The 12,775-nt window shown below is 40.0% G+C and overlaps 1 protein-coding gene across 1 annotated transcript in view; it reads left to right on the plus strand.

The window, feature by feature from the left end:
• Window positions 1–397: 397 nt before the first annotated feature.
• Window positions 398–12,775, plus strand: part of arhgef6 (Rac/Cdc42 guanine nucleotide exchange factor (GEF) 6) — a 30,486-nt gene continuing 18,108 nt past the window's right edge. The window contains 6 exon segments of the mRNA XM_061685173.1: window positions 398–800; window positions 1,835–1,924; window positions 7,473–7,557; window positions 10,339–10,460; window positions 10,632–10,836; window positions 12,595–12,647. Of these exon segments, the coding sequence (XP_061541157.1) occupies window positions 636–800; window positions 1,835–1,924; window positions 7,473–7,557; window positions 10,339–10,460; window positions 10,632–10,836; window positions 12,595–12,647 (720 nt within the window). The 5' untranslated portion in view covers window positions 398–635.

Here is a 12,775-nt window from a genome sequence, read left to right on the forward strand (position 1 = left end):
GCCTGCGCATCTGACAGTTCCTGGCCGGGGAAAAAACAGCCTGCTCAAGCAACCTCCCTAATCACCTGTTCAAATTTAGTAAATAGATTTTTTTTCAACCTAGTCAACTGAAAACCACGTTACAGTGGAAAGAATCGGCAAATTACCAGGAATACTGGAAGAGTAGTACACACTGTTGTGACTTTCATCTTGTCCCAACAGCCAGTAATTATGAAACCAGTTTATTGCTTTACATTCTCACATTTTGTTTCTATACAATACAGTGCTCGTTTTCTTTATTCAAAAACTGTAGTGTGACGGAATGCAATTAATTCCAATGAAAAGAACTGATAGTACATTGTGTTACGATTTTGGCCACGAAACGAGTTCAACTCGGAAGCGAAGGTGCAACTGTACACTGTACTTGGCAGTGCAGTCATACTCCTGTTTATTGTTGAGGTGCCTGCTTACCAGTAGGGGTGATCATCACTTTTGGCATGTAGTAACACAACCGGCTCCCACCCCCCACCTCATTGCCGAACTTCAAGCAGAAGTGCGGGGCTACGAGGTGCACTGCACGACGATACGGAACCAAACCACTGGAAGTGAAGGTGGAAGGAGGACCACCGCCAAGGCAATGACCGTCTGACGGCGCCATGAACCCCGAGGAGCAGACCGTAACGTGGTTGATATCACTGGGAGTGCTCGGCTCCCCCAAGAAGAAGATCGCCGACCCGGAGGAATTCTTGAAAACCTCGCTGAAGGATGGCCTCGTCCTGTGCAAGCTGGTGGAGAGGCTTGTGCCCGGCTTCACCGCCAAGGTAGAAAGGTCGACCTCCGCCCCCCCCCCAAAAAAAAGTTAACATAATGTGATCCGATAGCAAACAAGAAGGGAGGGGTTTGATGTGAACACAGACGCACAGGCCGCCCGTTTGAAAAGTTGCAACTGACGTTTCGTCTATATTTTGTTTCATTTACTATGAGATAAAGCTAATTGGCATTGTTTGCTGAAATAAGTCGATACTTTTATAGTGTTCCGCATTTTCGACTTTGCTGTAGTGCATGCAGCCTCCAACCAGGAAGCGCGTTCGGCTTGCTAAATACAGTTAAACACGAGCAAATACGTGTTTCATGAGTTATATTATTGTTAGTGTTTTTTTTAATTTTGAACGTAAAAGACGAAAAGATGGTAAAGTTAAGTTTGTAGGGCTTCGTCACTTCCTCTTTGAAGCCTCTTCCCGGTTGCTTCCTTCAACCTCTTTTGTGAAGATGGCGTCAAACTGAAAGACTGTGTCAAACAGGAACTGTACGACAATAATACTGGAAATATTTTATTTATTTATTATTTGTTTTGCATTTACCCACGACAACAAGCACAATGTAATGAGCAAGATTGTGAATGTTAATAAGATCAGTCTCATGACATTATACATACGCGGATACAAAAAAAATAAACATACAAAAATGAGCTGTAGGCGAATCATGAAGAATTGTTCCTCCGATTGTCTTTAAAATGTTACATCTCCCGCTGTTGGCATATCAATTGCAGTATGGTTGAATCGAAACAGCGACACCTTTTGTTTTAATACCGGAACTTGAAGTTATTTTGAAAGTCATACAAATCTATCTTAGTGGTAGCTTGATGGTGATGTCATTATTGGTTATGTTTCAACGAAGGGGACGCGGAAAGACTCCATATTTCATAAACTTGCGTTCCTACCACCACGTATAACTGGACTTTAAATGGCGTTAGCTTCGAGTCGCTGTGTTTGAAACAAACAAACAAACAAAAAGTATAACGTGCCCTCCGTTCTCAAATGTGCTGCAATGTTATATCCCGTGTGTTCGTGCTCAGTACTGCCCGGAGCCCCGAACCGAAGCCGACTGCATAGGCAACATTCGAGAGTTTCTGAGAGGATGCTCGTCCTTGAAAGTCAAAGTTGAGGTAAGTTTGTGCCCGTGTGTGGTAACGACACGTTTCCACCGTTTCTCCGTCGACTTTAGCCTTGTTAGCCCCCAGGTGCCGGTCTCCCATGAGTGGACTTAGACTCGCTCGCTTGTGTTGTGTTGTGATCCGCTCAGTCTGCTTGTACTGTATCGGGTTTCCCAGAACGTCATGTGGAGTGAAACTCATAAACAGGCGTGCTGTCTGTCAGACTGTAACGAGGTAAAACTAATTGATTTCAGTAGATTTATCTGGCACAGTATCTCCTTTTGTTGAGTATTTTTCTGACCTCTTTTTACTTTTACTTGCTGCAAGGAATGCATTCATAGCATTTCCCCCAGACCGAGTATAAGTTCTTAAATGCCATTGTCTTGTCAAAATGTTTTATTTTAACCAAATATTGGTGTAAAACACAAACCTTTTAAAATCAAACTGCGTATTTTTGGTCAGTCTTATCAAACATTTCCCTTAAATATAGCCAGTACCATTTTTGGAACGTGGGAAGAAGCCAAAGTACCCAGAGAAAACCCACACAGGTTTAATATTTGAGATTATATACTGTAGATATGCTACTGGCAGGATCAACCAGGCAACCTTCGGAGCTTGAGGAACTTGCTTGTCAGAATGTCTGCTGCCACATATGGCGGGGCGGCTGCCTCTCTATACATGCTATTAATATGCTATTAGAGTGAAATCGAAAAGTTCAACTCAATGGAACCAATTCCAGCTTACACATAAAAAGGCAACACCACTCGGCTTCAAAGCACTGAGTTTTCGTTGGAAAATAACCATCAATACGGTGCACTGTTTTGAATTGTCAATTCAAAATTGCTCCATTGTTCTGCTTGACCATAAGTCAGTCGTAGTCGGAAACTGCAAAGAAGTTGACAGTTGTGATTTGCTTCTCTGTACTCCCGGTGTTACAGAAAAATCTGTGACCAGAAATAATTGCAACCAGGAGGCTATCCAGGGGGCGATGTCGACCAATGTCGCTGCGTGTCTCCATTGATAAATTAGTATATGTAAAAGTAAAATACTCTATTTCTATCAGTCAATCAATCAAATATGAATTATTATATATTCATAGTTGTGTGTAAATACTGTATATAATAAAAGACTAATGCTGCTTTTCCATTACAAGTTCTAGAATGGCCTGACCCCGGTCTGTTCCTTGTCGCGCCTTCCATCCGCTGTATTTCATCTTCTGCCAGTATTGACAAAAATGCTTGTACCTTCTCAGTCGACCACTGAACAAAAGCGGATTTAGGCCTGCCGCACACTGTGCAACGTGGTCCAACCCGACTGGACCGGGCCATCGTGTAGCGTTGCCGAAGCACCCCCGCACATTAGCGATTGCACAAGTGGATGCCCGGCGAGCCTGTATAGGCGTTTGATGTTGTGTGTTCAGTATCTTGTACTTTATCACATTCCTTAAATCACAAAGAGATAAATAGTTAAGGAAGAAGCAGGTTGCTAAAGAGAGAGAGGGTGTTGGTGAGAATAAAAGCAAAGAGTTTGGATGTTTGAAAGGTGGCTTGCTCGCTCCATTCATTTGAAAGTACCCAGCATGTACATACGTTCAAGTACATTCTGGTCACAAACTTTGCTTTTTCATCCACAAGAAAATTGTGTTAAGTATTGATGTAAAACAATATTTGATGCTTTATATGCAGTACTATTTATATGGTTTGATGCGGCGTGGCTTGCAAAACCCGGAAATGTGTTTTCCCCGTGAGGGAAAGCTTATCTGTTGCGACGTTAAGATGGCGATTCAAAATTTAAATCGCGGCAAAACCAGTGACAGACTGATCGGGCACTCATGAAAACAGTCGCCAAACCACACACACTTCACGACAGTTCTGTTTCGGGTTGAGCGGCGTAGCTCGGTATGCGGCGGCCTTAAAATGCCATGATTGTGAAAATTAATGTGCAAATTATTGACACCTCTTCGGCCATGCCTCTTATCTCTACACCCACTGATTGGCTAGTTCTCCTCACACCTAGTCGGTTTTAAAATAATAAAAATGTAATTAGCGGCATTAGATTATACATTATAATTTTATTTGACTCCAGGTTATAGAGACAGTTTTAACACATGACGTAGTCTTTTTTTTTTTTTTTTTATAAAACTACAAACTCCAGCTTTAAATTAGCAAAATCGTGATCACGATTAAAATTCCATTAATTGTGCATCTCATTGCAGGGATATCTGTCACTTCATAAGCAGCAGTCTGGCAGATAGTGAAGAAGGATAAAAAAAAGAGGCCAAGTGCTTCCTTCAAGCTGTTTTTTGCCGCTCCCTGTTAAACTTTATTTTAAAACTAAACATTAAACAAAGAGAATTACATATGTATTTAACCAAAGCACATTAACTTGGTAGTGAGAAAGACCTCTATCTTCATGCTAACACACAATGCAGAACGCCATAGATGGGCTTATGAAACTAGCATCATTATTGTGGTAATTATAAATTTTAGAACAACAAGTGGTCGCAACACATGCAGACAGAGGATACAATAATGCTCACAGGCATATATTCTTTATCCTCTGCGAAAAATTACCAATATTGAAGCATAGTTCCTACGGTATTCTCCTGTGTCTTATCATCAAATCGATTTATGTCTGTATCTATTGTACTTGCCCCAGCGGCCAAGATGCACATACCTCAATGAGCAGCACAATGGCCATTGAATTATCATGATGCACAAACTGTTTAGTTATTCATATTCTATTAAAATTATGTTAATACTGTAAGAGTATGTTTTGATAAAGTACAATAATGTAGACTATCAAGAAACACTGCATTAGAGCTTAAACGCAGCATTAGGTTAAAAGCAAAGAGGAATGGAGTGGAAATATTGAGTGAAATTGTAAGTTCAATGGCTGTGTATAAGTTTATGAAGACTTTATTGAAGTGTCCTGGTCTGTTTTGAAGAATGCCCCAATTATCACAGAGGGAATGTGTTGCAGATGTTGGGACTTTTCCTCTCCCTCGCTGTGTGCCACACAAATCTTCATCTTTATAAATAATCTTGGTCTGGTCTTGAATCACATCACATGCTTTGTGCCAGCCTGACTCGGTGCACAGTGGAGTCGTGGAGAGCTCGATACTCAGCTGGCTTTTGTCTGGCAGGTCCCCCTCAGCCCATAATTAGACCTTGTGCAGCTAGCAGCAGCTCGTGGCCAACCAGTATTAGGCCCTCAAGCCAGCCCTGCCCATCTTTTGGTCGCTGACGTGATCGTCTTTTTTTTTTCTTCTTCTTCCTTCCACCGCAGCAAATAGTGCCTGGTTATCCAATTCCTTCACAAAGAAGACAGTCATACTGTTTTCACTTCTGCACTGACACTCCCAAAGAGGAAGCAACTTTAACTGCTCAAGACCTCTTACTACTTTTCTCAGCTGAATAGGAGGATTTATTAGTATGTGTAGTCATGGTGGTACTTGAATTATATGCGTCAAATTAGGGCTGTTGCATTTCACATTTTTACATCATATGACATCTTGTATGTATGTATGTTTTACACGTTTTTGTATGACCCGTCACTTTGTGCCGCATTTATTTAATTTACTTGAAGGTATTACAATCGCACACGGAGGTGAGTAAAAGTGATGTGAAATGGAATTATTCTGAACCAGTGGCAAAAGTACTCACACTCTGTACTTAAGTAGAAGTAAAGAGAGTTGTGTAAAAATAAATAAATGAATAAAAAAAAATGGTAAAAGGTCACATACTGATTCAACTCCTGTACTTAATTAACAGTAACAAGACCGGACTCGGCAGCACAGTGAAAAAATATATCAATCCTATTTTGACAAAGTAGGGAGTCGAAAGTACAGATATCCGTTTTCAAATATTGGTGAAAGCAAAATATCTTCATACACATGTATCAAAATACACACGCAAGTAAAGTACACGTATCTGAAAAACCTACTTAAGTACGATGAATTTGTACTTCGCACCAATGCAAAAGTCATGACAAGGACTTCAGGTTAATCTACAGTCCATTAGTTAACACATTATTTCAATACATACAGCTGCGCGACATTTATCATTTGTTATCTGGACATAAATGTACAGTTTTCTGCATGGGTTAGGGTTTATTGGCTTCACTTCTAGGACTAGCTAGCTCTGACTGATAGGTAGTCCTGACTTCACAACACAACTATAGCTCTGAGGAGCAAAGGATGGTGGATTTGGTCTAAAAATAATAAACATCTCTGGTGAGTGTGATGTATTTTATTTGAAATTTTTAATGGTTTTTTTTCATGTTATTAGGTAAATATTGATAGTCAACTAATTGCTACAATGTGGTGAAGAGGTCTGGACTTGTTTGTTTGTCATGTACTGTATTGGAAGATAAAGGTTATGTTTCTTGCTTTAGTAGTGGTATTCATCCTCAAATACATAAAATGCCTCTTTCTCTGTCTCTCTCTTACTCTCTGTAGTGCCACGCATAGTTATATTGCATTTTTGTACATTATTTTGCAACGTGATAGTGGTGGTGGTAAGAGGGGGATTAGTCAGGTTAAGCCCCCACTTAAGGGCCAGGTCCGAAATGCACTGCCCCTCCTGTGCCATACCTGAAAACATTGTTTTTTGATAAGAACACCAAGGGTTGAAGTCTTTTCATTTCAGCAAGTTGGTTTCTTGGTGTCTAGCCGCGGGGAAGCGCACAAAGACGACAGCGCCCTGGTACAAAATTGCCCATATTTGGAAGTGCTTGCATAGCAGCCTCCCAGCAATTTTATTGGATGCGCCTTCTAACGTCACTGCCACGCCGCTCGCGATGCGACACGCTCTTCTGTCCTCGCGCCCTCAAAGCTCATACACCATCACCAATGGGTTCGTCGACGGCGCGCTGCGCAATTGTCCAGTTCAGTCACGTTTGGCCCTGCCACTCGTTGTGCGGTGATGGTTAAATTTTTTTCATGATAAATTTGTTGATTAAAAGTCCGAATATTTTTAGTGGAAATAGTTCCATGTAGTGTTTTCATAAGAAAAGCATCTCACAGAGCATATTTATTATGAACTGAAAATACCAATATCAGAATGTCAGTTTGTTTCTATGTTTCACCCCTAATACAAACTTTGACAATGTCCTACCTAATATGACACCAGCAATATTATTACATAGCTCTATGTATGCATGTTTACGCTTCAGTGCAGGATATGATGATGATGGTGAAGATGTGATGGTCCTAACACAATTTAGGATTCAAGCTGCTCCACTCAAATTCTATATTTAAAATGTTTTATTCAAAATATGAAACTGTAGCCTCGAAAGGAAATGAGAAGTTGCCCGAGACTCTGCAAGAAAGCTGCACCGTGCATGTGCAGTGAATCATAATGGTGTCTGGCTGTTTTACGGACTGCTAATTCACAGAATATGGGTCATCCTTAATGTGCCTGTAGTTGTGTAAGGCTGTGGCTCATTTAAATCCTGTGAGTGTTCCGTTGTGTGTCCGATAATTTGGTGTACAGCCCCATGTTTCTAATTGTGACATATATTTGAACTGATTTATCATTTATTTTTGTATTTTATCCAGGGGTTTGAGCCCGAGTGTCTGTACAGCGGGGAAAATTTTGGCAAGGTCCTGACCACGTTGCTGGCCGTCAACTTTGCTACACAAGGTAAGAGCTGTGCAGTCCTTCCCTGACCTTCCGGCATCCCGCTGCTTTGCAAACAAAGCCGGGGTGATTTTACATCATTGATCGCTTCAACAGTTTTTCCACAATTAATCAATTATTCATGTGGGCTGTATAATTGTGGAAAAAAAACAAAACGGCACAGAGGTCATGATGACTTCTTGGAAGGTTCTGCTGTTTTCATGGGCTCGCCCCCCTCAAGAACAAAATCATTTGTGAATAATAACACTCACTTTTCAATGATTTCGAATGCAGTCCTAGCATGGGCGCATGAAGTCATAGACAATTCACACTCACATTCACTGAGTTGGAATTGAAGTCAGGCGAGTAAACTACTCCACCGTGACTTAAATATAATCGTAAAATCATTTTTGGTGAGGTGGTGCAATTATTAGTTTTTTAACCTCCTTCTGTTTGGGTACCCCATTGGCAGTAATATAATGGTACCTAAATTGTGAAGCTTGACCCGCTGGAGTCTTGATTTGGAAACACAACAGGAATGAAGATACATTTTTAGAAAACTAAAAATGCCAGCCTTCTAGTAATAATCATAACATAATTTTGGCACCGTGGTGTTGCAATACCAACTACGATGGCATGGTTCCTAAAGGATGCAGCTACAGTTGATATAAAAATATTAACACCCCTATTGAAATACCATTAAAAAATATATATATAAAAACATGAGCCCAAGATTTCAAAACGCTTGCTACAATTACTGTGACCTATAACCACAATTGGAACTCACTTGGAAAAAAATATCTTTTTGGAAGGGGCAATGAAAAGAACTAACTGCGACAATGTGGTTGCATAAGTGTACACACCTTGTTATTTGGATCACTGTAGGTATGGTTTTCTTTTTTGCTGATGTGGAGTGTTTGCGCCAAGCATACATTTTAGAATTATGGAAAAAAAGTTCAGTCTTGGTTTAAAAAATGGCAAAAACACACTTAAAATCTCCCAAACGCATGGGGTGAAAATGTGATATGGGCTGAGGAAACCAAGAAAAAATTGTATTTGGATATATAAATAGAATAGAAACACTAAAATGCTTTGGAAGGGGTGGCTGGTGCAAGTTTTTTTGTGTTTCTGTTTTCAGACAGTGCCAAGGATGCCAAAATAACCAATCTTTACCTGACCATTTTTGGCTGATATAGACCCATGACAGTCCATTTCTATGAACTACATGCACGTCATCATCATCATCATTATTATTATTTTTTTTAACCGCACTTTTAGCAATATCTTTCAGTAAGATATTAAATTGAATGTGGAAGACTGTGTGTAAACGGACGGATTTTTTTGTGCTTTTTATGAGAGGCATTTATTGTGAACATGACAATAACATTAAAAGCTGTCAATTCAATTGAATTTAAATTATATGAAGTTTACAGGACAGGCAAGAACACCACATATTTACTGTTTACATTCACCCTCTTTTTTTAAATTAACTGACTGCTATGTTTGTATTGTACACTATTTTTGTTTCTCATGCAGCTTATGGACCAGTTCATAGGGAAAAAAAAATCAGCACAGGGTTTTGCTATTTCAAACTGTACTGCGGCAAACTGTACCACTTGGTGGGCTAAGAGGCAACAACACAATCTGTGTTGCTCAATTTGTGTCATGCAACGTTTGATCAAGCTGATTGGCTTTACTGGCAGAGGCCAGCTGGTGTGACAGTGTGTGTTTGTGTCCTGCTGGGTGGCATATTTTCCTGCCGAGCTCGATGCGCCCTGAGTAATATCCTGCTTGGTTCATTTTCCATTCAAATGAGGGCTTTGTGTAACACGGAATTAATAATGTGAAACTTGATATCGCCTTGGGACAGAGACAAGAGAGTGAGAAAGAGAAAGAGAGAGAGAGAGAGACAGAGAGAGAGAGAGACACGCGTTTACCTTCTCTACTTTAAGGACACAACTTAAAATGTTTAGCATTACTGCGGCCTTGCAATGCTTAGGGGCTAATTGCTCCAGGAGGTAGAACTAGTCTCTGCTCACTCAGCCTCAGTGTTTATTGTTATTATTTCGTCAGCTTTCTTGTCAGAGGAAATCTGCTTCCCATGCACATCACGATACGCTGCTGCAGACTCACAGCTAAATGACTCTGAGGGCATCCATTTTGGACATTCCTACTTGTTTATTTGTCTTGATCATGACACAGTGACAGTGGAGATGAGCTGCAATCAGCCACAACGTATGCTTGTAACCCTTTAGGCTATTCTATTTTCCAGCCAACCACGCCAGCACTGTTTCAGTCCACTGTGGACAAAATGGGATGGTCGTGAGACAAAGCCAAGGGACAGGACGATCAAACATGACAGGCTGTGATTGCTGTAGATGCCTGTCTACTTTTTAACTGTCAAAAAATGTGCCACAGCATTCATGGTGCGAATGAGAAAGAAAATAACGGGATCTTTTGCATGTTTTGTGATGGATTAGTGAATTAGTTGTCGACAGAAAAAAAAAATCTAACATTTATTGTGAAAGAGTTTGTGCCCCCCTGCGCTGATGCCGACTCTGGAGCTGCGCCAATAGGGGAGCTTCATATGACGTCTCACTGTACAATGTAATAAGTTAAAAGGGAGAGAATAATGGCAAAAATCTTAGACATCAGTTCATCTCAAAGGCCAGAAATTCAGATGTCGATTATTACTTTTAGGTGTGTCAAGAAGACACACTCATCCAAAGCCAAGAGTTCTTGACTATCCAGTTTGAACAAGGCAAACAAACAAGATAACTGAGGCTGCATATTGTGTGTCCACAGATAGTGTTGCAGAGAGGTCATGTCCGCAGTCCGGCGCCCAATCACTTAGTCAGACTGCGTCCTCACACACGACCTCCTGTGCCAAGTCCAAGGGCTCTCTGTGGAGACAGTCCAAGTCTGCGGTATTTTCTGCATCCTCTCTTTCGTTCTGTTACAAGGTCACATACACTACTCAGAAAACGTTAGGGATATTCGGCTTTTGATTGGAATTTCAGGATGAATCTAAATTCACTGTAACCTTTACAAGTGAACTTAATTGGACCTTCTCTAATATGTGACCACCCACTTGACAGGAGATGTCAGAAAATGGCAGCAGCGGGCAGCTGATGGTGAAGGCCCGCTTCAACTTCAAGCAGAACAACGAGGATGAGCTGTCGTTTGTCAAAGGCGACGTCATCGTCGTGATGCGGCAGGAAGAAGGCGGCTGGTGGGAGGGCAACCTCAACGGCAAGACGGGCTGGTTCCCCAGCAACTACGTGCGCGAGGTCAAGGCCTGTGGTGAGTTGTATATAATATATATATATATATATATATATATATATATTCAGTGGTACCTTGACCTTGACTTGAGTTTTTGTTCCGTGACCAATTGTGTAAATCGTTGTACTCTATCAATGTACTCTTCTATTAAAAATAAAATCCCCAATCGATTAAACTGAAAAATTTAAACTGTAAATCTAAAATTTGAATGAGAATGTTAAAAAAAAAAAAAAAAAAAAAGAAAAAGTATAATCAAGTCAAAAGTCATTCCCATGCGGTGAGTTCAGTGTTAGCCTCTTCTCCATGCTCCTTTCGAATGTTTTCAATTAGTATTTGTGTGTTTGGCTGGTTGTCCCCTTCATTAAATGGCTGATGAAAGTGCATCGGTGACTGTCACGCTCCGTTTTTTTTCACTTCACTCGAGCGGCAGCGTATCGGAAACTTGATTGTAATTCAAAATTTAGCTTTCAACACAGCTTATAACTTAGAAAAACTTGTTAGGCGGGGCACTCGTAAGTCAAGGACCCCTATAGAAAAGTCTCACGGCGCACCGCCAAACAAAGATTTCACAAAAGGTATTTATACTGAAATAATGATCATCTCATTAGTCACAAATGTACTTAATGTGAAATCTGGGCCTGTTTAAGCCGTAATTCCTCGTGTATAATGCATATTCCCCCCACCCGCAAAATGGTCACAAGTCAATCATGCACATTATACATGGATATAGGGGAAAATGGAAAAAAACTTTTAACATTTTATAAATGTACGTCACCATCTAGAGGTTGTGAAAAAGCTGTACACTTTCATTCCAATATGCTACAACCACCTAGAGGCTATGAGAAAGGTGTACACTTTCATTCTGATATGCCACCGTCGCTTTGAGGTCACGAAAAAGGTGAAGCCTACATTTTAATTCCAGTATGACAGGGGTACGTATGACTGCAAAGATGTAGAGTTGTGCTCATAAGTTTATATTCCTTGGCCGAATTTGTGAAATATTGTGATTTTTAAAAAAATATTGTGTGTTATGACTGAACAACAACCATCATGAATATCTTTATGGTTATGTTTTGTTTGATGATAATGCTTGACAGTTTAATTTGAATCCCATTAAAATAAAATTCTATGTGTTTCGCCTGGCCCTTCATGTTTCCTTTATAGAATTGTACCCATCTTACAAATTATGAGCACAACTGTGTGTTTTCTCATTTACTAAATAAAAGTAGGGCTGTGAAGGGCTGTAGTAGGGCTGTGAATTCCAAAATAACTGCAAGTATTACAACTTCAAATAAAAAATTTTACTTCAGAATAATTATTTGAAAAAAATAATAAAATACAGATAATACTTCATGCTTTGATCATATGGGTAGAAGCAAAATCATGAATTGTCAAAATGCATTATACATAGGTAAAAGGGTTTTCCAGAATTTTGAGGTCAACTTTGGGGGGTGCGTATTATACATAGGTGCACATTATACACGAGAAATTACAGTAATATTCCGTTGTATAAATGGCAACAGGTGGATACACTGCTCAATTGGACGTTCTGGCATCTAGCGAAAGAGCATTTAATTGTTTTTCTTGATACTATACGTCACTGGCATAGATAGATGAAAAAAGAAAACATGCATTGTAGTCAATAAATAATAATTTTCAGACCAGTCGAGTGAAATTTTATAATATCCGATGGCACACATGATGTTCTCTCATTGTACAACTGTTGGGACACACTGCCTTACTGCAAGACTCTCATTGTCAATATCTCCCCTGTAGAGAAACCAGTATCTCCTAAAGGAGCTCAGCTGACCAAAAGCTACTATAGTGTGGTGAGTATAAAACATACATAGTTATGGAAAAAAATATTAGCCGTCCCTTGTTTCTTCAATTTCTTGTTCATTTTAATGCCTAGTACCACTAAAAGTATACAGTAGTACCTTAAGAATAAAATGAACGA

The sequence above is a fragment of the Phycodurus eques genome, chromosome 9 (assembly GCF_024500275.1).
Source record: "Phycodurus eques isolate BA_2022a chromosome 9, UOR_Pequ_1.1, whole genome shotgun sequence".
Lineage (NCBI taxonomy): Eukaryota > Metazoa > Chordata > Actinopteri > Syngnathiformes > Syngnathidae > Phycodurus > Phycodurus eques.